General features: G+C 33.3%; 2 protein-coding genes across 5 annotated transcripts in view; one reads left to right on the forward strand and one right to left on the reverse strand.

The window, feature by feature from the left end:
• On the forward strand, nt 1–26,593 carry LOC128167770 (2-oxoglutarate dehydrogenase complex component E1-like). 4 transcript variants are annotated; one of them, XM_052833667.1, is made up of 21 exons: nt 1–89; nt 189–667; nt 2,227–2,367; nt 3,750–3,852; nt 9,565–9,671; nt 10,727–10,881; nt 11,160–11,306; nt 11,468–11,738; nt 11,994–12,122; nt 12,880–13,059; nt 14,010–14,162; nt 14,853–15,072; nt 15,354–15,504; nt 15,834–15,976; nt 16,419–16,597; nt 17,136–17,207; nt 17,887–17,904; nt 19,250–19,375; nt 19,744–19,980; nt 24,012–24,175; nt 24,826–26,593. In XM_052833667.1, exons 2-21 carry the CDS (start codon nt 470–472, stop codon nt 24,932–24,934), a joined length of 3,003 nt encoding a protein of 1,000 aa, XP_052689627.1. In that variant the 5' UTR covers nt 1–89; nt 189–469; the 3' UTR covers nt 24,935–26,593. The 4 variants fall into 4 exon arrangements, with proteins under 4 accessions (XP_052689627.1, XP_052689628.1, XP_052689629.1 ...); XM_052833668.1 differs by lacking the exon at nt 3,750–3,852 and adding an exon at nt 4,847–4,946; XM_052833669.1 differs by lacking the exon at nt 17,887–17,904.
• LOC128167780 (uncharacterized) overlaps nt 15,224–26,662 on the reverse strand; it is a 66,943-nt gene continuing 55,504 nt past the window's right edge. The window contains exon 5 of the mRNA XM_052833692.1: nt 15,224–15,235. The gene's annotated coding sequence lies outside the window, so the exon portion shown is untranslated. The remainder of the gene's footprint in view (nt 15,236–26,662) is intronic.

Genomic DNA, 26,662 nt, shown 5'->3' on the forward strand with positions numbered 1-26,662 from the left:
AATCATCCAATCAAACGACGCGTAACTAGCACAGTTTATTTAGAAGAAAGTTACCACAAGGACTCGGTGTCCGCAATATTTCGACATTTGTAAGTAATTTTAAAGAATTTCATTACAAACCCATGGTTTTTAATGAATGTAAAGTTGTGGACAAAGGATTAATGAATATAATGTTTGTATTTTTTCAGCGATCAAGTTAAAAACACAGAAAATTACCGGTTTTTCCCTGTTGCATGACCTTGACAGTATACAGCAGAGTATCGAAAAATATTGAATAAAACCACCGGTCTGGAAAAGTTTATATTCCTACTTATCCCTGGGAAACAACACGGCTACTGTCCTGGGGTGTGAGTTTGACCGAGCGTGTTGTGCCTGCGGCGATTTGTCAAAAAATCGCCACGCTGGCTTTTGAGCATATGTGTAGATTTTGTCACACGAAAAGACACTTGCATTTCAAAAAGACGTGAAAATGTATCGTGTAAAAACATTTATCTCGGGTCTTTCCAAACCACAGACCCTAGGAATTCTACTTCAAAGGACTTGTGCCAGTGTGCAAACCCTCTCGGACAGGGCTCAAACAACCCACTCCTTTCTCAATGGCAGCTCTTCAGTGTACACAGAACACATGTACGAAGCATGGCTGCAAGATCCTTCCAGTGTGCACAAGGTGATTCATGTTTTTAGAATGGGATTTGGATATATTCATTTGAATGATGTGAAAATTTCATCATCTTGTGTAGTCATTCCAACCAACTGTCAACGAAACAAGCTTTGTTGGTTTTTTTTTAAAATTCTATTATTAAAACTAAAAGAATATGTTATAAAAAGATATACACTGAGGAGAGAGATATGCTCTACCTTTGGTGCTATTTTTATATCTGAGATGACAGGAAGCTGTTAGCATGATGAATTGGTATCGTACACCTGTTCATTTCTAATTTAGGACAGGTATCCTTGTAGGTCACTGGTAGAATTTTTATCTATCTATAAATGTTCTTGCGTGCTCTTACTATGTTAGCATGTCATTAAGTGCCATTCTAAATGATTTAGATTTGACCCTCAAAAATTGTTTATCTAAATCAAAATTGAATGCCTACAATGTTTGATTATTGACATTACAAACAAAGTCATATCATAAGGAGAGAAATAACTGCATTTTATTGTGCAAACAACTTGGTACAGTTAATTATCCTCTCATAGAAATTAGAATTAAATATAAACAAGCTGAGATTTTAAGTATTACATGTTCAAGTAGTTATTCTGATACCGGTAATTCATTAATATTTTGATTTTATAAATTGTATATATTATTAAAGATAAGTAATAAAAAATTGTAACATTAAATAAGTTTCCTCACTTTATGGTCCAAATTTGTCAAGTGTAAAAAAGCAGAATACAACACACCCTTCCTTATTTATTTAAAAGCTTAGAAACATTCAGCCTTTTATTAGTGTTATGTGCTGTAGATATCCAGACATGGTCTTACTCCATATTAAATGATAAAAGATTTATATATGTGCAAATTTTGTTAGATTTTTTGATACACTTGAGAGAAATGTTTTATCTAAGTAAGAGCTGTTTCTTTCATCAAAGTGGATATAGGTAGATTTTAAACTTAATAATATAGTAACATGATAGTGCTCTTGAAATGAAAATCAATATATACCACTTATGTAATAATGCATTTGATGACAATATTAAAGGGTTATTTCTGTGCACACATATGGTTTCCTTTTCAAAGAATGTGTAAGGGTTTTTTAGGATGAGTCAACAGACAAATAATTATTAATTCAAAGCTTTTATCACATCTGTAACTAACTTCAGTAGCTGCATTGCACATAACAACACATAGGTATGTTGGGAAGCGTTTTCAATGTCACAGAGATTTCTATGTCTCCTAACACGAAATTTGTGTCGTTGAGCCATTAGTTTCTTCAAAGTGACAGATTGCGTAATACTGACATAACATTCAAAGTGAAGTAAACATGGTAAAAGGCACAAATTACACACAAATGTCATAATTGTCTAAAGTAGTTGCAATTTACATGCATCATGTTATTTATTTTGTTCACGCAAGTCATCTAGTATTTATTCTATGCTTAATTTTACAATATTTCCCCTACATCTCTTTTCAATGAACAAAATATAACTTCCTTTTTTGCTATTTTATGTAGAGAAGAATTTAGGGTGCAATTATGATAATAATAATTTTTTGGTCTTTTACAGTCCTGGGATGCGTATTTTAGATACGGGGAATTTGCCAGTCCTGCTCAATTGGCGCCACATGCTCAACCTTCGTCCTCTGTAAATACATACAAACAGAGCCAAGAATACTACCACGTACAGAGTCTCATTCGATCTTATCAGGTGGGTTCATGAACAAAAAAATTCAAAGTATTTTTATTGAAATCAGTTTTGATCTAAAACGTTTGATGCAACTTCAAAAACAAAATTTTTGTTATTCATGATAATGATATATGTGTAAAATATGAAATGCTTAGCTGAATGAGAAAAAGAAATTTGTCTTGATAATTGTTATGTTATGCAAGTTATTTGTATATTATGATTGAACTGGTTAGATTTATTTCTTGAATGCAACCTGAATTTTATTTCATTTTGACTAATACACTGTATTGTTATAAAGGTACACTACTGCAGGTTCATAGAAAACAGCTTGTTTTTCAGGAAATTTCAGTCTTTAGATCATCTGCACACAGCAATTCACTTGTTTCAACACATTTTAGTCTCTGTTCTGGAACGGAAATATTTCCTACAAGATCATGACGTCATTAATTGCTGCTTTTACTTTCAATTACAGAGATTTTCTATCTAATCAGTAATCACAAGATTGACTGACATTTTGCGCAAGACTCGTCCCAATATTTCCTTGTGCGTAAGCAATACTAGTTGCAGGATTTTTTAGTGAATATAAATGACAAAGATAATGGTCAGGCAATGCTGCAAATTGCTGTGTCGGAATTGTAATGACACATATTTACTTCTCAAGAGCATCATTGATTGGTGTTTCAGTGTGACAACGCGAGCACTGGTGTTAGAAATCAGCTGAAATGAATATTGATGCGCCTTCATTTACCCAAATCTCTGCAGTTTTTTGTACAGATCACTATACTTCAATCTGTTGGTAAAGATTAACTTAGACGTCAAAGAAACTTTTGTTTTTTATAGCCTAGTTTTGTACCATAATAGTCCTTTATAAGGCCAGCTGCTACAGACATGAAGGGAAACGAGGTCAAAGTGTTCATGTTTAGATACTGTTTACACTCTTCTGTTATATGTAATTACATTGTTGTGTCATGCAGCGAAATATCTGGAGCAAATTTTCATACACAAGATGTAGATTACGTACTGTAGCAATTTTGAAACAGTGAACTTTTCCATTACAAAACTGGTTTTGACCAGTGTTGCATGGACTAAGAAAAGAAGTGAAGATAAAATGATTTTTGGATAATTTTGCTGTGTGGCACATCTGTATGAGTCAAATTGTTAAACTTGGTTGTTTATTTAAAAAAAAATTGTGAACCAGTTTTTAAAATAAAATTGACAAGAAAACCAAATTTTGCTTTTAAACTGTTTTTAAAACAGATTTCCAATAATTTGATGATCATAAAATATAAAATTTTCTTATACATTGTAAAACTGGTTCATAACATTTTTTTTTTCATTCATAAAATGGTCTTAATAGACCCTCATCATACTTCACTCTTGTCATCCCATGTTTCAACCATTAGGAAAGAGGGCATAAGATTGCACACTTGGACCCGCTGGGAATTAATTCAGCGGACTTGGAAGCAGAAAGTCCCAAAAGCCTGATGCTGAGCTCCCACAACTTTGGTGGGTATACCTGGCACAGAGCAGATGTTGTATATAACTTTTGAGTAGCACCTATACATCAGTACTTGTGTACAGGTTTTCTTTTAATCACATGTATGCATATGAATATGTATATATCATTTATGAATATTTATGAAGGTTGTTTGAATGTACCATATGTATTTCTAGCTGCATGAGGTGGAGTTGTGTGCTATTGATCCATATGTTTTCTTCTAGAGGTTTTCTAATTTGTTGACTTCTTCGTGTATAGATTCTTTTTGTTGTTGGATGAATTCCCTGTAGGAGAAATTTTTTCAGTATCGACCTTCCCTTTTTGCAGCTTGTGGCTTTATTAAACAGTGTGATTTGGGTTTATCTGCTTCCATTGCGCCAAGGACAAATATGACCATTCTTGTGGCCTGTTCTTTATTGCCTGAGCTGTGTTCTAATGCAATGCTACATTCATGACCAGAAATAATGCAAATGTGTCACATGTTTAATATGAGTATCCATAGATGTCAACCATGTATTTTTGAACCTTTTGAATTTAATGTAACACTGAAATTTTTAAGTTGAGGTGGTGTGTTGATACATTTCTAATGAAAGACCAGATTAAAACATGTGATACCACAATCTCCCATGATTTGTGATTGGGTTTTTATCCTCAAAGCTTTCTTTTTTATATTCCTTTTCCAAGGGATAGGAACAGAAAACTTGATAAATATCAGACCTGATCACAAGCTATTAGAAATCCAATATATACCTAGAGGGTCACCTTAGCAGTATTAATATTCAAGATCTATTTTTATCGGTTCTTAATTTTTTATCTTTAATTGACATTTTTCAGAGAACGAGTGAAATTTAAGTAAAAAATGCAGCAAAGTTTTTATTTGCAGTTTTTCGACACAGAGCGGCAAATGATGCAAAACATTCAGTTCAAGGAGCATGGGGTTATTCTCTACCAATCTCATTATTTCATTTCATTGTTTCCCCTCTTTTGTTTTCGTTGCCATAGGAACGTGGCCATCACTATGCCGACTTAGACCCACTGGGAATAAATGATCACACTTTCTCTAACATGGGACTAGAACTAGCTTACAATCATTTCCAGTTTGGTAAGAAATTGTTGCAAAAATCCTTAGGTTGTGGTGGTACAAACTGTTTTCCTGGAAATTGCTTTTTGCAATCGTGTTACTTTTGACCATTTATTATTCTCTTGCATCCTTTGGAATCTAATAATTCAAGTAAAGTTAAGAAAAAGAAACAAAATATTTGCTAACACAATAACAATTTCTGCTGCTTTATGAATGAAAGATATTTTTCCTTAAAGGCTAACTTGATTTTTAGAAGTTTGAAATTAAGCCTAAAGTCCAATTATTGTACAGTTTTTTTTTAGGGTATTTTTGTTTCTTTGTTTTTTTTTTCATAGAAATGAATGCTTCTAGAAAAGCTTTGTTGTAGACCCAACTGCTATAAAAAAAATTAATCATAGTTCCACTGCAAAGATTATCTTACAATATAGATTTCTACAACCAATCGCAGCTCTGCTAGCTATCATAATATTGTCTTTCTGCCTGCAGTACTTTGAGGCCATGATCTTTAAAAAAACTGTCTGTTTACCTTCTTGCGTCAATGTTAAAACTTTCGATTGATTTTTTCCTTCCAAAAATTGTGCTAAATTAAAATACTGAAACCCAACTTTTATTCTTGACAACTCTACTTTGCGATTTACCAGAGATGAACTGGTTTGCCACAACTTATTTTCACGAGCAAGTCTTATCAAAATCCATTTTGTTATAACTACCAAACAACAAAAACTGGTTTACGGCAAGAAATATTCGCGACAATAAGGCTCTCAGGAACCTTGTGTAAAATTTTTGCACACGAATAAAAGTTGGTTACAGTAGTAATAGATCACAAACAAATAAAAAATAGGGCTCAGATTGTAAATGAAACTATAGAGTGGGGTACTTTTTCCTCATTTGGAAGATGGCACACAAACAATTTTTTGAAGATAGCCAGATGCTTCATGTAATCAAGATTACCTGTCTGATTATAAGTAGTTTTCAAGGAAATTTCACGAGTTCTAAAATTAATGATGTAATTCCAATTTATTTTTTTTTTAATTTGAATAAAATTTACCATTGAAGGGTTAGCTAAATTATTTGTGATACTGGTAGTGTCCACCTAAATAAATTAAGATTATTTCATAACACTCTGGCATAAACATTTTTGTGATACAGAATATTGTTCAGGTACTTAGATACAGAAAAGGTCCTTTTTCCAAGTATTCAGACTAGATTGTCAGAGGGAATAGGGTGGTAAAGACAAAGAGTTTTGTGATGATGCATGTTCAGAGGATTTTTACATGGATTCTTAATCTTAGTCAAATTTCATTGTGGGAATGTGTGACTATGTTTTCAGTTTTTTTGTGTACAACTATGTACCAGTACATGTACCAGGTAATGCAAAATGAAATATTCTAAAATTTTCCTCAACAAATTCATAAAATAGAATAAATTATCAGTTGGAGAAGGAAACTGAAAGCATAAAGCACAGAATGTTGCATGTTGTTCCGGACAGGAACAAGTTTTATTGTGTTTGCATGCTTGGTGATGTGTTTGGGTGTTTTTTTTTTTTTCTCTCAATGCAATATTGCATAACTTCATCGTTTTTGCATATATCCTCATACACATGTATAGTGCATGTATTTAAATTTGGATTGAAATTGAAATACATGTACTAAACAGCCTATCATACTGTGGATGTTGTCCTTTGATAGTTGAGAGAGAGAGAGAGAGAGAGAGAGAGAGAGAGAGAGAGAGAGAGAGAGAATATACAAATATCTTATATGTAAATTGATCATGTTTGCATACTGGATTTAAATTTTACTGACTGATCTATGTAAGCAGGTAACCACGAGCTTGAAACCGGTTTAAACAGGTTTTAGACGGTGTTAAGCTGGATTTTAAAAAATTATCTCTCACTCTCTCATTGATATGGCAAATCTTGTAATACTATTAATCCAAATCCATCTTGTAAGAATTCAACATTTACATCCAATTATATCAAGTTTATTGACATAATAATTTAACTAATTTGAATTGAAATTAAGGCACCCTGATGGTATATTCTTAAAAGGTTGCATAACATTAGATATGGAAAGAGATTTTCTTTACCTGCACTTCTGTGCCATAAGTAGATTAGTTCTCCCATTATGTCGGATTTAAGACAACATTTTTTAAAAATGTAGGTAGATTAAAAAACTTGTCTATATGTTTTGGAAGTAGGAATAATGAGCAGGTGAAAAAAAAATCATAAACAATCTCCATCTTATATGCAATAGTCTATTTTGTGATGTAAATTTCTGAAAAACAGAATAAAAGAAACATTCATTTTTAAGAAAAATTTCCAGATATTTCAGATTTAAAATTTGAAAATGATGTAGAGCTTTTCTTCTCATTGACAAAGTTATTTAAATATGTTAGTCTAAAACTGACCTCAGCCATCCAGCCCTCTTGAATTATTTGCATAAATCATTTGGAAACTGGCAGTCAATCTTGTTAGAGAAGTGATACTGACAATATGGACAGAGAATGACCCACAAAGTGTCAATTTTGAATGATTTGTGGATTTTTCTCCAGATTTTCTCCAGTAATTTAAATCTACCTGTTTCACAAAAATATTTATAGTTGTATCCTGACAAAAATATTGTAAGCCAGTCGACAAGCTGACCAGTAAATACCACACAAAATATTTTCCTTATTTTTAAAAGCCAAAACACTTTGCATGGTAAACAACTAGCAAATACTATTAATTGCATAAAATTTATGGATTTCCATACTCTTTTGGCCACAAAGTAATTTTTTCTGAAAAGAAAGTGAGTTATTGTGTGAAATATTGCAATATTTATTAATGATTTATTTATAAATTAAAACAGTAGTAGAGATTAAGTTATACCATGGACAGCATATAATATATTGATTTTGATTTGTTGCGAGGTTGAAGCTCATGTTTTATCATGCTACATGCTGTTGGTATGCATTTATCCCACTGCATGTAAAATGCATGTAAAAGCACATTTGTCCCACTTCCTACTTGTACAGGATATATCCAACAGTTAAAAGGATCTTAAATACTAAGTACTTCATTTTAGTAACTTAATTTTTTTTTAACTTTATTGTAATTATAAGGAAATGTGTGGCCATTTTTAAAAAAATCCTAAACAAACATCTGTACATATACATTCACCATGGACACTGTATAATATGGCTGATAATGGTTCTTTTTTGTGTAAAAATCAATAGAATGTTATTTTCCTTCATTATATTTCACCTAATACAAATAGCAGCAGTTGTATCACTGCAATTGTTTGTAAGCATTCATTACCTAATTATTTAAATTTAGAAAATATCATTTTGCTTTTTAAAATTTTCACGTGTTGAACGATTTTAACTCAGTGAATTTGGCATTTCATGAAAAAGTAGCAGAGACTTCCAAAGACAAGTTAAATTACATAGTTGCAAAACACCACCATCACATTATGTTTACTCAGAGACATAATTAAAAAAAAAAAAAAAAAAAGTTATTATGCCATCATTGATTTTTTTTGTCACATTCACAAAGCCTTAATTTCTCATCAGAATAAAAGGTAGTTATTATAGGGTGGTAGAATGAATTATTCGACTCATTTGTGAAATCGGCAATAGATAATGATTGACCTTACTTGTGGTTTACATCTGATCCTATGCTTAATAGATTAATTATATTATCCCTGCATCTCTCCATCTCAATGTTAATTCTGTCCTATTTACATGTTTGAAAGGGCTATAGAAGTATTTGGATAGTATTAGTTGTGTGACTAAAGATGTAAGAGACAAATGATTGTATAATGAATTAAAGATGGCTTAGCACATGGAGAATTAATGTATTTAAACATGTACCACTTGCGGATTTAAGGCCCTTAAAATCTGAGCTTACACATGCATATCATAAAGCTGTTATGACCATTGAAGGAGTTAGGGAAAAATTAAAACAGAAAAAAAGCTTTAATATACAAAAATGTGTACAAACTTCATGTTGTAATGAAAAAAGCAAGATTTCAGGCAGTGTTGAGCTGTGTAAACAACATACGACAAGTACATGGAAAATGTAATTGTGCTGAGTTATGCTAACAATATGATAGGAATATACTGTAAATATTGCTGTAGAAGTTAATGTATATATATACTATCCTGTAAAAAGTTACTATACAAATGCATGGTGCTGTTATTGCATAGGTACACTATACTGTAAATAGTTATTGTATACAGGTAGATGTACTCAGCTTTAAATAGACACTATCTGTTAACTATGCTGTAAAGTTGAGATTTATATGTAAATAATGATGTTACTGGTGTAATGTTAATGTGTGTAGATTGTACACTACAGTTATTTATTTATTTGGATTTATTAAACTGCACTCGCTATATAAACATTTCAAATCAATTGTCATAAAGATTTAAGAATTTCATTAGTCCACTTTTGTTTTTGACAAGAAATGCTGTATTTTTTTCTCTCAAGAATATTGACTAAGAATGCAACAAATAAAGAAACAGTACTGATTTAATAAAGCAAAAAATGTAAAATGAGTTTAAGTAGATAAATTTCCTGATTTGCTTTGTTTACTGTATTTGATATTTACTTTTATGTGTACTAACTGTCAAGTATATCATTGTGGTTGGAAATTTATAGGTGAAAAAGACCTAGACAGGAAGTTTTATCTACCAGATGACAGTGTGACGTACATAGGAGGGGAAGAAAAGTCATTAACCTTGAGAGAGATAATCCGTAGACTTGAGGTTAGTACAAAAAATCCACAGACTAGAGATGTGTACAAATAAACTATAGATTTGAGGTTTGTGTACAAATAATCTGCTGACCTGAGGTTTGTGTACAAATAATCTTTTGGCCCAGACGAGGTTCATACAAATAGAGGTCTATATGGTACTGGTACATATAATCTATAGACTTGAGGTTTGTACTGTACATATAATTTATAGACTTGAGGTTTGTACAATACATATAATCTATAGACTTGAGGTTTGTACTGTACATATAATCTATAGACTTGAGGTTTGTATGGTACATATTATCTATAGACTTGAGGTTTGTACAATACATAAAATCTATAGACTTGAGGTTTGTATGGTACATATAATCTATAGACTTGAGGTTTGTACTGTACATATAATCTATAGACTTGAGGTTTGTACAATACATAGAATCTATAGACTTGAGGTTTGTACAATACATAAAATCTATAGACTTGAGGTTTGTACAATACATATAATCTATAGACTTGAGGTTTGTACTGTACATATAATCTATAGACTTAAGGTTTGTATGGTACATATAATATATAGACTTGAGGTTTGTACAGTACATATAATCTATAGACTTGAGGTTTGTACAGTACATTTAATAATAGAGTTTTTGTTTGTATGGTACAATATAAACTATAGACTTGAGGTTTGTACAAATAATTGACAGACTCAAGGTTTGTATGCAACATAATCTGTAGATTAAAGGTTTGTACAAATAATTGATAGACACAACGTTTGTACGGTACATTTAATCTGTAGATTAAAGGTTTGTACAAATAATGTGTAGACTTGAGGTTTGTACAGAAGAATAAGCATGCAAGTTTGATTCAACCAGTGACTTTAAATTTCTCAACATTTCTCTGTCATTGGATTAGTAAATTAGAATTTTACAAAAGAATTTTGTACATAAAAATTGCAGCTCATATTGTTCAAATGATGGCTTACTGCCTTTGTAAAATGCGAATTTGTGAGAGATAGAACAATTCTAAACATATTATGATAAGTATTGATATTTGTGTTGTTTTTGGTAGAACATCTATTGTAAGCACATTGGAATCGAGTACACTCACATCAACAATGAGGAGCAGACTCGCTGGATCCGAGAGAAGTTTGAGACCCCCAGGATCAGGGAATTTTCCAAGGAAGAGAAACACATCACTCTGGCTCGTCTCGTCAGATCACAAAGGTTAGGTCATGCTGGAAAAGTTTGATAAATATTCAGCCAGCCAGGTATGAAACAGAATGACAAAGGGAGGAACACCGAAATTAGAAAGTTATTATGATACAGTTGTCTGCTTATGACTACAGTGGTCACAATATTTGCCATATTTGTTAATTTGAGATTTATCATAAACTTGATGAGACTTGGATTTTATTTTTTGCTTGAAGCATGTTACAAGTGAAAAAAAATTATTGAATTCTATTTGAATATTTTTACAAAATTGAATTGTGTGTTTTCTTCAGGTTTGAGGAGTTTTTATCAACTAAGTGGACCTCAGAGAAGAGATTCGGTTTGGAGGGATGTGAGGTTCTGATCCCTGGAATGAAGACGGTCATTGATAGATCGACCGAGTTTGGGGTGGAGAGCTTCATCGTTGGAATGCCTCACAGGTTCTTATCACAATTTGATTAAATTTTCAACAAAAATTCATTATTGGTAAACTGTAAGGGAAGTAAAAATGTTCTGTGATGTAAATTTTCCATTAGGTGCTTCAATTTGAAACTTTTGAGGATGCACAGGTTCCTCATTGCAACTTTCTGTTCTGTTCCAGAGGGAGACTTAATGTGCTGGCCAATGTCTGCAGAAAACCATTGGAGAACATCTTCTGTCAGTTTGACTCCAAACTCAACGAGGAAGACGAAGGGTCAGGAGATGTGAAGTACCATCTGGGAATGTCTCACCACCGATTGAACCGAGTGACAAACAAAGAAATCAATGTAGCCGTGGTGGCCAATCCGTCCCATCTGGAGGCCTCGGGTCCAGTAGCTCAGGGCAAGACCAGGCACGAACAGGAGTGTGTAGGGGATACAGATGGAAAAAGGGTCAGTGCCATGGCTATCATCACATTTGACATCAGTTTTATTTTTCCACTTTAAATTACTTCTATTCAGTTGGATATGTAAACTTGTCTAAATTTCATGACCCAAGAGCCTGAAGTGTCAAAAAGTTGTAAAAATCTTTAAGCTGAAGTGGACAAATAATCATTTTAGAGTGAAATTATTGAAAATGCAGAGCACCAAATGCCAGGACAAACATCTATGGAAATGTTTCTTTATTGTCCTGTGAATATATTGTAGGTTATGAGCATTCTGTTGCATGGAGATGCTGCCTTCTCCGGACAAGGTGTGGTGTATGAAACTCTCCACTTGAGTGACCTCCCGACCTTTACAACCCACGGAACCATCCACATTGTGGTCAACAACCAGGTTAGTTCAAGGGAGGAAACAAGAATTATTTGTCTTATACCTGTACTGTTACTGCTTTTAATTACTGAAGGTGTGCAAAAACTTTATTTTTGTGTAATTTTGCAAAACTCATCTAAATAAAGATCATCTAAACTTTAAAGTTGTTAAAACAAGTCAATCTCCAGGTCTTGCATGAAAATCATACCTTGCAAAATATAAAGGATCTGCAGTAACCAATTACCGTAATTTGCGGAATATAATACGCAATTGTGTAAAATATGCACTCCCTCTTTGGGTCTGAAAATTCTGAAAAAAAAATGTAGTTTGGTGTATAATACGCACCAAGACTTTTGACCAAACTGTCATGGTAATGCAGGTGGAAATTTTTTGTACTGAAAATTTTTAAAGTCATGACTTTCTGCAAAGCGGTAATCTTCCTATCAACAGATTTAAAGCAAAACATTTTCTACTAAATATGTTCAAATGATAATCTTTAATTATTTAAAAATGTCCGTAAGTTAGTTAACGTATAAAGGCTATGTACTGCATTACATTAGCCAATGTTCTATCTGTAAAAAGAGTGTCAAAATTCCATTGGGGTATATAAATTAATACCCACTCCTTTCTCACAAAGAAATTTTCTGGAAAAAAGTTGTATTTGGCAAATTATAGTAGCTTTTATTATAATTTTGCTTTCATTTCAATCCAAAGGTGTAAAAAAAATGAATATGTTGAAAAGGTTGCCAGCAGAGAAATTCATTTATGATTATATTTGTAGATTGGATTTACCACTGACCCTAGATTTTCGAGGTCCTCCCCATACCCCACGGATGTGGGGCGAGTGATTAACGCCCCCATCTTTCACGTGAATGCAGACTACCCAGAGGAAGTAGTGTACGTGTGTAAGGTGGCCGCCGAGTGGAGAGCCACATTTGGAAAAGATGTGGTGGTGGATCTGGTAAGGAAGAGGTCATAGGTGATAGGTCAGCTATTAGTTATATGGAAGGGTTCATTATAAAGCATTATTCCTAAGTTGTTTTCTCTTTTTCATACAAATAAACACACCATATGTCCAGTTTATATTTGCAATGATTTTTTGGGGGCCTTTTTTCAGCCTTTTTGCAAAATAAAAGTTCAACATGCCGAAATTGTATCAGTTATTGTGTGTAACAACAGAATTTGTTTAACAAAATTTGCAGCACATGAAATATTAATGTCATAACATAAAGAAAATTAAATCTGTAAAAGATTTATGCTCTGAAATGATACAGTACTGTATATCTGGTAATTTTCGCGATGATCTAATTTTAGCTTTTTTTGCGATCTCTTTCAAATCGCAAAAAAATGAATATGCAGAAATTATATCCTGTATTATTTTCTATAAGAAACTTTTAAAATCGCCAAAAATGATTGACACAAATGAAAAATGCTACATATTTACCCCAATTTTGCAAATTTTGTGACGTGGAAAAAAAACCCCGGATATTCGATATATCCAATAAGCAAGGACTGTATGATATTTAGATCTGATGATTTAATTAAGAAATAAACAGCAATGTTAAAGAGTTCACTGTGATGTGAAGTTGGTTGGTCACATGATCAAATCCTGTGAAGCCCAAAGGGCTTCTCAGTACATTTGATCAAATGACCAACCATGGTCAACCAACTTCATATCCCGGTAAACATTGCTGTTTTTTACTTATATTTATGTTTAAAAAAGACAAATTGTTCAGAACTGTTAAAAATTACTGAGATTTAAAGTTTACAATAATCCAAGCGATAAGCGCATGCTATGATCATTGTGACGTCATGGAAAAGTTCATACAGTATTGAACGTTTTCGCTATTCTATAGGTTCATATAAGGAAACATATTTGCAAATGTAAACATTTGATGATCTGTTGTATAGGTGTGCTATAGGAGAAACGGTCACAATGAGAATGACAATCCGTACGTGACCCAACCCATCATGTACAAAGCCATAGAGAAACAAAAACCCGTGATGGAGAAGTACGCAGCCGAGTTAATCAGCTCGGGAGTAGTCACAACGGATGATTACAAGGTATGTACACACATACAGTGCCTGGTGTTAATCTTGTAAAATATTTTTTAGTATACAAGTTGTAAATTGTACCCAGGTAATTTTCATCAGGGCTAACTTGTTAAGTAAAACAGATACCTGCTCCTCTGAGCTACCATATGGGCTCACAAATGCAAGTGGTTTAGTATCATTTGAATAAAAAAGAAAACAGCTTTTATCAATTAAGTTATCTCGACCAATTGAATTGCAAACTCAGCTGATGGTAAATAAGCACATTTGAGATTTCCGACTCGAACCCTAAAACTTTGATTCCCTTTCTTTATCAAAATTAAAGCCCAAATAAGTTGGATCATTAATCAAAATTTGAAAAAAATCATAATTGAGGCTTTTTTCAATTAAAAAAGAAATGAATCTGATATAACATAGATATAAATTAAAAAGCAGGATTTTTTAATTCACTGGTTTTCAGGTCTTTTCCTGCAGATTTTTTGTTCAATAATATAAGTCAAGATCCCATAATATGCTGGTCTTGATGATAAGCCCCACTTGCCATACCAAAAGTTGAAGTAATCTGATCATTATTTTCAAAGTGTAGGTGTATTGTAACAAATCTTGTGTAAATTTCTGCTAAAATTCTTTTGAACAAATTTTAATGCCAGATTATACATTTCAAGTATGTTTACAAATTTATGACCTTTCTTATTTTGACAGAATGAAATCGAGAAGTACGATCAGATCTGTAAGAAGGCGTACGACGACTCCAAGGGCATCCTGGTCAACAAGAACAGTGAATGGCTCGACTCACCCTGGGGCGATTTTTTCGTCAACAAGGACCAGATGAAGGTGGCTCCCACCGGCATCTCAGAGGACATAGTACAGAAACTGGGTGTACAGGCCAGCACATACCCCAAGGATCTGGAAATTCATAGCAGTAAGAGCCTTATTCAATACATGTCTAAAAACTCACTTCAACATTTGACTGTAAATAAACATTTACATGTATTAAACACTTGGTTACTGTTTTAAAGTATGAGCAATGTTTGGACAAGGTTGGGTAAAAAAGAAAATGATAGAGGGCAAGTTTATTGGTTTATTTGGTCACTATTGATCTGTCAATGCATGAGACTGTCGCAGGTTTAATGCAAATAATTGCATTATAATTTACATCGTAATATGATTTGCATTGTTAAATGCACAAATTACATTTGATAGGTTTGAAGCGAGTGTTGAAGACCCGTATGAAGATGATTGAGGACAGGACTGTAGACTGGGCCCTGGGAGAGACCATTGCCTACATGTCCCTGCTGATTGATGGCTACCCGGTCAGACTCAGTGGACAGGATGTAGAGAGAGGAACATTCAGGTCAGTATTCAAGTGGTTCAGCTGTACAATGCCAGATTATTCTTAAGCAATTTTAGCATTAATAGCCAATTCAATTGATTTGAATTTCAGGAAAGAGAATGGTCATTTTATGTCAAAGATTTCACATGAATTTATGTGTCACATGCACAAACTGTAGTCTTGAAAATAATGAATACCTGTACAAGAATTGCACTGTAATACTATATGCACTAGTCAGTAGTAGTAGTTTTGGATGAAGAGGGATGTCAATAACAGGCATAATTTCTTTGTACTTATATATGCTTCCTATTGCAAGATTTCCTATAACAGTTTAACATTGGTATTTTCAGTCACCGACATCATGTGATCCATGATCAGCTGATCGACAAGAAGACCTACTGTCCACTCAATAACTTGGACGGTCTGTTTGAGGGAAAGAAACCAGCTCCCTACACTGTGTGTAACAGCTCACTGTCAGAGTATGCTGTGTTAGGTAAGCTATTCTGTGTAAATGCTCACTATCAGAGTTTGCTATGTTTGGTAAACTGTTATGTTTAACAGCTCACTGTCAGAGTATGATGTGTTAAATATACCAATGAAAAGAATAAACACTGGATTGGTACAGTATACGCAGGTTAATTTTGTATATGTATCCAGTTCAATCTTCTTTGTATTGAACTCATTGGCATCAAGAAAATGTTAAAAAAGATATCTTATATAATTGAGAAATTAATGTTGAATAAAAAAAACAACCATTGGTTTGAACCATTGGATTTGAAATATTGATGTACCGGGTATTTAAGATTTTGCAAATTAACTTTAATTACATGTCTATGGTTATTGGAGTTTTGGTTTTTTTTATGCAAATTGTGATGTCTTTAGAGATCTGAATCATTGACTGCAGTCTCTGATGTGTCTGCTTGTAATTTTTGTAGGATTTGAAGTGGGCTTCAGCCAGGTAGACCCAAATTGTCTGGTTCTGTGGGAGGCCCAATTTGGGGACTTTGCTAACACTGCTCAACCAATCATTGATCAGTTTATCTCCTGTGGACAGGATAAGTGGGTCAGGCAGCTCGGGCTGGTCCTTCTGCTCCCCCACGGATATGAGGGCATGGTAAAACTAGATCTTGTATCTGCTTATCCATTTTATATGATCCATGTGAAATGTATAAAAAATCATTTTTTTAACTGATGTACATAACCAACTACTATACATTGTTCTGGTGAATTGATAATATTGAATACCAGTATGTGTCATAGAATTAGTATCAAAAGGAAACATTCTGGACCGTGTTTTACAAAAGAACTTAGGACAAAGACGTACATATTTTCAGTCTCATGGAATGATCTTTGAAGAAAAAAAAGTATATAAAACCATTTATTTACAATTATTTTGATTTCAACTACTATATTTTACAGCCAATAGAATAAAACATTGATTAATTTGTAATTAAAAGCATTAAAGAATTTGGTCGTAAATAATAAGTTCTTTTGTAAAACGCAGCCCAGGGAATAAGTTCGATCCTTTCTATTCTTGATGATATAAGCAATTATCCTTAAAGCTGCTGCACAACATTATACATGTACAAATAATTTAGAAAGATATTTCAAAATGGAAAGCGTCCATATGATGTTATAATTATGATTACTAGGGACCTGAACACTCCAGTGCCAGACTGGAGAGATTCCTGCAGATGTCAAACGACGACCCAAGCCAGGAACTGGTAAGTTTTAATGAACATTTACACCAAAATCTTAAACAGGTTGAGGTATCTTTAGGGATACATATATCTCTGCACAGGTCAACCATTGTCTCCTGATGAATCGGCCCTCAATATGTAATCACCTTTCTTTTTTGACTGTCTTTATTTTAGAGTACTAATTGTGTGTATGTGTCTCCCATCTAACAAACCAATTTAATAAAAGTATGTTGTAGTTGCTGTTGTTGCTAAATCACAGTTTTAGTCCTGAAATGTTTGAGTTCTATGGAAAAAAATTAGGTCCAGGCCTTGGTCAGATCAGTATGTTTCCATGACTTTACTTTAGAATCCCTATTTAGCGCTAGCTTTTAAATTAGGAATCCAGCCATTTTTAAAAATAAAATCCTGAGAACATAAAATTGCAAGTACTGAACTTTTGGAATGATTCCCCAAAGTTTACAGCTATGAGAAAAAAAAAATAAAAGCCAGATCTTATAATCTAGAAGGGGAACTTCTCTCAATTTCGTGCGGATATTAATTCCTTGTGTTTAATTAGGAATCTACAGTACATAGTATTTAAAAAAACCACACCTGTAAGAAGGAGGGTGTCAAATGTAACTAAAGGATGAAGAAACTGGTTCAAATGTCTGGTATAAAAAACTGTGATGTTCATGTGTTTCCACTAATGAATATATTTTTCCAGATCCCACGCAATCTTGAGGTAATCTCAGTAAATATGGAATGATATTACTCTGCTGTTGTACTAAAAATCATCGTGATATTCCATCTCAGTTACCCCTGCCATTTTATGATTGTAGTGAACTGAATCCCTTTCCATGTTTCTGAATTTCAGTGAATGATATACATGTTTACCTTTAGAGACAATATGAGACATTTTAAGTTGTAAATTTTTACAGTACAATTAAATTAACATGTGTTAAAGATCAATCTCTCTCTGTCTCTGTGTGTCTCTCTCTCTCTCTCTCTCTCTCTGTTTTGTTAAATTAAAAATTAAATGAGACATAGCTCTAAGGTCAAATATGATGAGGAGAAAAGATGAAATATTTGTAAAACCTTGATTTTTAGATAAAGTACACATCAATCCACAAAATTTCAGCAGATCTTTTTGAAAGTTGTGCCAAGGATATTTTTGTTTCAGCAGTCAACTATTTTTTTTTTTTTACATAACAATTTAAAAACATTATTTTCAAATACATTAACATATGATGTTGTCCATCAAGATATATAAACTACAGTCTGCAAGCATAAGTCTTAAGTTGTCACAACTGTGTATTGACTGTTCGCATGGTTATAGTGCACACCCTCATGATCAAGTTGGTCAGAAAACATTGCTGCCAAAGCACATTTCTTTTTTCAGTGCTATAAAAGGCTTTATGATAGGCTTGCAAACTAAAGCTGACAGCTTACATGCGTTTTTGACCATTTAAAATGTACTGAATTTTATTATCGTTGTTAGTGTTAGTTGAGTTCCTCCTCCTTGATGATCGTCGATGGTGTATGGATGATTTTCAATTTTCATTCATTTCTTTACCTATAAAATTAACACTAGTTTAAGATGATCCAGCGAAGCAGCTTTTACAAATAGATTTACCTTTCGTTTGAAAAATAAGAGGCTTTTTTCATGATTTTGTGTTTCATTTTTGTTATGATGAAAAATTTGCTTTAAAATGTGGTAGATGTACCAATTTATTTTAATACCATAGCTTGAGACATGCGAGGTAAAACATATGCCAATTATACATGTTTAAATTATAATTTTTTTTACTAGTTTTTATACATTGATCGACTATTTGTCCTTTCAGTTGATTTAGCATGCTCTGCCTTCCTCTGTTGTTTCCTTTCATAATTTTTCAAGGTTTCACTAAAAAATACCATCATGAGCCATTTTATTTATATTCATTATCATTTGTGACAAACTAATTTTTTTTTTTATTAATTGTCCTTATTCATTGTAATGCATTACATCTTCACATGAATAATTCTAAGTAGGGAGTACATGTACTAGTATTCAGACACTACAGTTTGGTGTGTTTGTTTCCTTGCAGAAATTTGGGGATGACTTTGCAATGCAACAGCTTCATGACATCAACTGGTTTGTCTGCAACATCTCCACACCAGCGAACTTCTTCCATGCCATCCGTCGACAGATTCTGCTTCCCTTTAGAAGACCAGTAAGTCATTGAGCTTGCTTTGATAACCCCAGTCGATACGCAAAAGACAAAACTGAGAAGTAAATTTTGATTAAGAGTACTGTATCATAATGAATTGGTTCTTTCTGAGGAAGGTACTAGTGCGTGATTGAAACTAAGTAAACGAGAATTTTAAAGTTTGTGGGATACTGGTATTTTTTCTAATGGCAAAAAAAAAAAAGGTAATTGAGAATGGGAAACTTATTTGGTGATAATTAACTCAGTTACTGTTAATTTAAAAAAAAATTTGGATACTGGTAATTTTTTCATTTTGTATGTGTTAACAAGCAAGTAGTGCTTGATTTGTTCAAAGATGGATGCATGTACACAAGTACTTTGATTTTTTTCAGTTGATTAATATGAGCCCCAAGGCCATTCTCCGTCTCCCAGAGGCTCGGTCATCATTTGATGAAATGATTGGAGACACCGAGTTCCAAAGGATTATCCCAGAAACTGGAATAGCCACGGAGAAACCCCAAGGAGTCCAAAAGCTGGTGTTCTGTACTGGAAAAGTGTACTATGAGATCGCCAAAACCAGGAAAGTAGCTGAGAAAGAACATGAAGTAGCAGTTGTACGTGTTGAACAGGTAAGTCTGTATTTTGTGTACCTCATATTGTTGCATGTTGTTCTTTACATGTTCATATTTTGCCCATTGTGTTACTAAAGAACATAGTATAAAAATTGTTATTCTAAACCGAGTATAAACTGTTTTGTTTTTAGCTCACCTGAACCGAAGGTTCAAGTGAGCTTTTCTGATCACCTGTCGTCCGTCCGTCCGTCCGTCTGTCCGTCCGTCTGTAAACTTTTCACATTTTCGACTTCTTCTCAAAAACCACTGGGCCAAATTTGACCAAATTTGGTACAAAGCATCCTTATGGGAAGGGGATTATAAATTGTTAAAATAAAGGGTACAGCCCTTTACAAAAGGGAGATAATTGCGAAACAGTGAGTATAGGGTGCCTGTCTTTAAAAATCTTCTTCTCAAGAACCACTGCACCAGAAATGCCAATTTTTACACAAAAGCTTGTAAATATAGTTAAGATTCTAAATTGTAAAAATCGTGACCCTCGGATTTAAACTGGGGCCTCAGACGGGGTTCAAAGTTTAACATAGAAATACATAGGAAAATATTTAAAAAATCATCTTCTTAAGAACCACTGCACCAGAAATGCCAATATTAACACAAAAGCTTTTATATATAGCGAAGATTCTAAATTGTAAAAATCGTGACCCCAAGACCAAAATTGGGGCCCCAGGCGGGGTTCAAAGTTTAACATACAAAATTATAGGAAAAATGTTTACATGACTTTTGTTCCATTTATTCAACTAAATTGTGCACCAAAAAAAAACCCAACTGTGTCTACCTGGTTATTGACAATTCATATAAAAGGTTGTTTAAATAAGAAATGACGGATGAATAAGATAAGGTGTAAAAATTCACTTAATATTATTTTAGTTCATCGCTTACATTTTATTTGGATACCGTGCCCGATAAAAATAAAAAATAATATATAAAATTATTATTTATCGGGCACGGTCTCCAAGATAATTATAAGCGATAAATTAATCTTGTGATTTTGTTGCAAGATTGCAGCTTGTTTGGTTGAGCATTATAGATATGGCAGATCAACGCACGTGGTGTGGATTTATTTGTAAACAACCATACCATAGATTATCTTGTTTTACACGGGAATTCAATTTAAAAACAAGTATGTTTTATTATAATTAGGGAAACACTGTTTATGTGTTAGCCTCTTATACAAATGATGAACCTGTAAAATTTGTTCAAAGAGTGTTTAAAGCAGAAAGAAGATAATTTATATACATTATGAACTTTGAAATTTCTTCGATTTTTGTAACAATGATGAGTTATGATTCTTTGTATTACAAATGCATCACTACGTATTTTATAAGGAAATGTACTGAGTATACAGTCTCATGGTGATGTTAAAATTGCATATAAAAATATAGTTGCATATTGTGGTATTTATGGACTAAGTGTACGTACGACCTAACTCAGACAGCGCGTGCAGGTATCATAAAAGTATTTCACTGACATGGCGGAGGAAAAAAAATTCCCGAATTTTCCTTTGAATTCGGAGCGTTTCCGCACGCAACAGGAGCTGGTTTTTTTATAAGATGAAAAACAATGTGTAAGAGGTCTAACTATCCCAGTTTTGTATTAATGCGAGGTCTTTTGAAGTTTTGATGCGTGTTGTTTCCGGAGGGGGGGGGGGGGGGGTTAAAGGCCCGGGCTTGATTTTCAAACACATGTGTAACTTGGAGGTAAACAAAGTCTCACGCCTGGCTGGATGCACGTGGGTATTTTGCTAGAAAATTGTAAATGAAGCGTTGTTTAAAAATATGTCAAGAAGATTTTTTCCAGAAGTTCGTTTTGAATTTTTATTCTGTATGTAAAGTTGTGCAACTTTAGTAAGAATATATAGTAAAATTTAATACTGTAGTGACACCTGCACGGATCTCCGCGGGCTCCCTGGTTGAGGACGGATGTGTCCCGGTGCACGGCGAGGGCTATTGTGAACTCTTGTTGATGAACCCATGTTTTATGTGTATTTGTATGTTGTCTGCTTGGCAAAAAATACGATAATATGTACGAATTTAGTTATACAAAATATTTTTATTCTGATATTAATTGATATATGACTATTGGTACAGAAATTTGAATTAATGATACCTATCTTAAAGAAAATGTCAGCTCGAGGTCTTTGTGGGCGTTCTGGCCTTTGATATGTATAGTGAAGACTCTAAATTGTAGAAATCGTGACCCTCGGACCAAAACTGGAGCACCAGGCGGGTTTCAAAATTTAACATAGAACTACATAGGAAAAATGTTTTAAAATTTTCTTCTCAATAACTACTGCACCAAAAATGCAAATATTTACTCAAAAGGTTGTATATATAGTGAAGATTCTAAATTGTATAAATCGTGACCCCTGGACAAAAAGAGGGGCCCCAGGAGGGGTTTAAATTTTAACATATATAGGAAAATGTTTTAAAATCTTCTTCTCAAGAAATATAATGCAACAGTTTGGGATATTACTATGCATACATGTACATCCTTAAATAATGTAGATTCTAATTTGAAAAATCGTGACTCCCGGACAAATAATTGGGCACCAAGGGGGTTCAAAATTTAAACATTTTAAAAAATATAAAGGAAATGTTTAAAAATGTTCTTCTCAAGAACTACAATGATATAGTTTGTGGAATTACTATGCATGCATCCCTGGCTTTTGTAGATTCTTAATTGGTAAAATCATGCCCTCCGGACCGATGCTGGGGCCCCAAGAGGGGGTCAAAGTTTATAATAGAAATATAAAGGTAACATGTTAAAAAATCTTCTTCTCAAGAATTACAATGCTTAAATTTGTGAGATTACTAGCATGCATAACACCTTGGATAACTTGATAGTTTTAAAATAGTGACCCCTGGACTAATACTGGGGACCAAGCTGGATTAAAAGTTTAATGTAGAAGTATAAATGGAAAATGTTTTAAAATCTTCTTTTCAATGCTTCAATTTGTCAGATAACTACGTAAGCATTCTCAAATAGCGTAGATTCGAAATGATAAAATCCGTGACCCTCGATCTAATACTGGGCCCCAAGAGGCGTTCAAAGTTTAGCATAGAAATATAGAGGGAAAATGTTTAAAAATATTTTTCTAGGGAACTATAATGCTTCAGCTTGTGAGATTACTATGCAAGCATCCTTAAATAATGTAGATTCCAAATAAATAAAGCTTTAGTACTGGACTAATACTGGGGCCCCAAGATGGGTTCAAAGTTTAACCTAGAAAGATATATTGAAAATGTTTTTAAAAGTTTTTCTCGAGAACTATAATGCTACAATTTGTGAGATTACTATGCAAGGATCCTCAAATTGTGTGAACTCTAATATAGTGGAACCAAGAGTTATCTTTCTTGATGTTGTTCTATACAGTCTGAAAGTTATTCCTCTTGATGTGGAACTCTTCTACGTTCATTTTTTCAAGCTTTGTACGTGCTGTCCCGCCACAGTGCTACACATTTTCATTCCTATGTTACTATTTATGTTGTTAAATCCAACTATAAACCTCGGACCAATACTGGGGCCCCATAAAGGGTTCAATGTTTAAAAATAGAAAAAAAGCATATGCTACGAAATAGAATGTCACAAGGAACTGCTGTTCAGGTGAGCGATGTGGCCCATGGGCCTCTTGCTTATTTTGCAAATGGCAAGAAACTGATCTGCATCATTTAATTTACACAAGCAAGTGCTGTAAACCAACTTTTCTCGCCGTGAATCGGTCCTCAAATATTGCTGATATGTTAATTTTCCAGTTGATCTACATAATAATCGTGAAAATAAGTCACCGTGAACCAGTGATTCTCCCATAATTAGTGAAATAAAGTCGCCCGAATAAAAGTTGATTTACTGTATTTATTTTATTCAACTTGTGCAGAAAGAATACTAGTCAGCAGCAATGAATATCTGCAAGCAAATGTTGCTTGAGTACAATGCTTGGTTAAAAATATTACACATTAAATAGTGCTTAAGACCATGAATGCTAAGCACTAATCAAAGACATTTAATGATCATGTTCTTTTCCTTTCTAGATTTCTCCGTTCCCATATGATCTGGTCAGAGACGAGATTGCTAAATACCCCAACGCCAGTATATCCTGGGTGCAGGAGGAGCACAAGAACATGGGTGCATTCCAATACGTGGAGCCTCGGCTACGTCACTTGCTGATGTACATGGGACGGAATGATAAAGTCAAGTAAGTCGTGTAGTAACCAATTATACTGTAATATGTGATGACTGAAATACAGTTACCTAAGTAATGAGGAGCATATAAATCTTTTTTGACTTAAAATACAAAAACAACCAAAAAAAAAACTTGCCTTAATCCGTTGAATATAATTCGCAGTAGTGTACATATGCACCCCACACCCTGGGCTTGAAATTGGTGAAAAAAAGCTAGTTCAGATGTATTATATTTGATTAAACATTAATACTGAGTATTAACAGAGTAGTTATAAACGCTCAATTTCATTGCAGAAATATGCTACCGGATATAAGAAAAACTTACTGATACTTAATTTTTGTAATCAATTTAAATATGAGTGGGGGATAATTAACCTCCCCTTCAATGAATTATTACTCAATTTTTCGGAATCTAATGGAGGGGGGGGGGGGGGGGGGGGTCAGAGTCAAATCCAATAAAGATAATTTGACTGGAAGAAATGAATCCCCCCCCCCCCAAAAAAAAGATAAAATTGTAATGAAAAAAAAACTAGCTCAGTAAATTGAAGGAATAAGGGGCTCTGAATATGGGCAACAAAGTTTTGTTTTCTGTTCTATGTATAAATGAATATGCATTTAAGAGTACTGGTATTAAATCTTATTACATATTGTGTGTGTTTGTAGGTACGAGGGACGTTTCCCAGCTGCCTCACCTGCAGCAGGTAACAAACAACTTCATGAGCAGGAGCTGGATGCCTTTATGAGCAATATCTGCAACCCAGATTTCTATTAAAATGGCAAACATCAAAATCAAGGAACTTTTCAAAGGTCTTCAGCGCAGACTTTGTGGACTAAGTACTGAAATCAATGCCGCAAACACCAAATGCCACTGAATGTGCCTAAATTCTTTTGTTACGGTCTCAACTATTGTTTCCCCCTCTTTATTTAAAGGACTCGTGTAGACTGATTTCCTTTTGTTAATTTGTTTTGGATTTTATTTTGATGAATTAAAGATTCCAGCAACTGCATAATTCTTTGGACAGAATCTCTTTAAGATAGAAGGCTTTGGGATTGAACTTTTGCTGGTTTCTTAACTGTGAATTTTATGGGAATATTTCTTATTTAATTAACTCAATCAGATGTCTTGTCATAGGTTTTTTTTTTCTTTGTAATTGTGTGTGTGATATGCAATTGGACACTTTCAAAAGAGAAATTATTTATTTTTTACTGTTTCTTTCAAGCGTTAAATTATATCGTTGATTTGTTGCAAATGTTATGAATTGATTTCATGAGTATAGATACACGTACAAGGATTTTTTTTTTCTTGCGTTGGTGCAGAAGGAGACAGCTTTTTATCAGACATGCTTTTCTCATCATTGTTGTTTGATGTACACTTTTCAGGGATTGTTTTTTTTTTTCTGTAGAAGAGGTGTAACCTCCTTGAGTAGTGTTAGCACTAGACAGACAAATTTCTCTCATTCTAAGCTCACACACAACCCGAAAATATTTACAGCCTCTTTGTCATGTGTCTGACATTTTCTAGATTTTGTTCTCATCAAAACACTGGTACTTACATGTAATAAAAGAAAAATTATTTTGTACTTTGTTGGTTGTTCTGAATTTTTATTACAATATTTTGTTTTCATTACATGCACAGCAGTTTAAAAATATTTTTGCACCTACACATTCTCCCATTTAACCCTAATTACTAGCATCCTTCAAATAACAGTAGATTTTGATTTCATGTAGGTTGTCTATCACTTAATACGAAAATGTGTTGTAGTTGGTGTTGTTTTTTTTTCAAAACTGATTAGCCAATCCATTCTAATACAAAATTATAATGCTTTTACCAAAAAATTGTAGCCAGCTAGTTTTAAATATTGTAAAGGTATTACATTTGGGTGTGTACTCTCTTTAATAAATATTGCAGAAAAGCAGATTATGCTATTTCAAGTTTCAGTACATTGTTAATTTCAAAATACACATTCATAAGCATGCATAATCAAATATGACTAAGATGGGTTTTTTTTTTTAAAATCAATCTCAAGATACTGTACTTATGAAGTCTGATACATTCACAGAAAGAAAGAAAGTACCAGTATGATAAGGCATTTTTTTTCTTCTGTGGTTACCCCTGGTATAATGCACAGGTACTGGAGTAATGGTTTTGGTTAATAAAAAGTTGCTTTCTTTTATGAAGTAGAACAGTAAGAGTAATCGGAGATGAAGTATTGAAGAAAAGACAAACTTGATATTCTATGTTGTGGGTTCATGACATAATAATTCTACTTGTTGGGCGTTTGTTTAAATTATTGTATAAAGAGTGTAAACAGGATAATGAGTTCCTTATTTATTTAATGTTGATGAACTGTAAGACATGAATGTCTCCACATCTCCATATATATAAAGAATATTTATAATTTTGCAAATAATAAAAGATCATAAAGCTTTAGATGTGTTTGTGTGGTGTTATTTTGTTAAGTTTTTTGATATATAAAATATTTTAAATAAATTTATTTGA

Source organism: Crassostrea angulata, chromosome 10 (genome assembly GCF_025612915.1).
Source record: "Crassostrea angulata isolate pt1a10 chromosome 10, ASM2561291v2, whole genome shotgun sequence".
In the NCBI taxonomy this organism is placed as follows: Eukaryota; Metazoa; Mollusca; class Bivalvia; order Ostreida; family Ostreidae; genus Magallana; species Magallana angulata.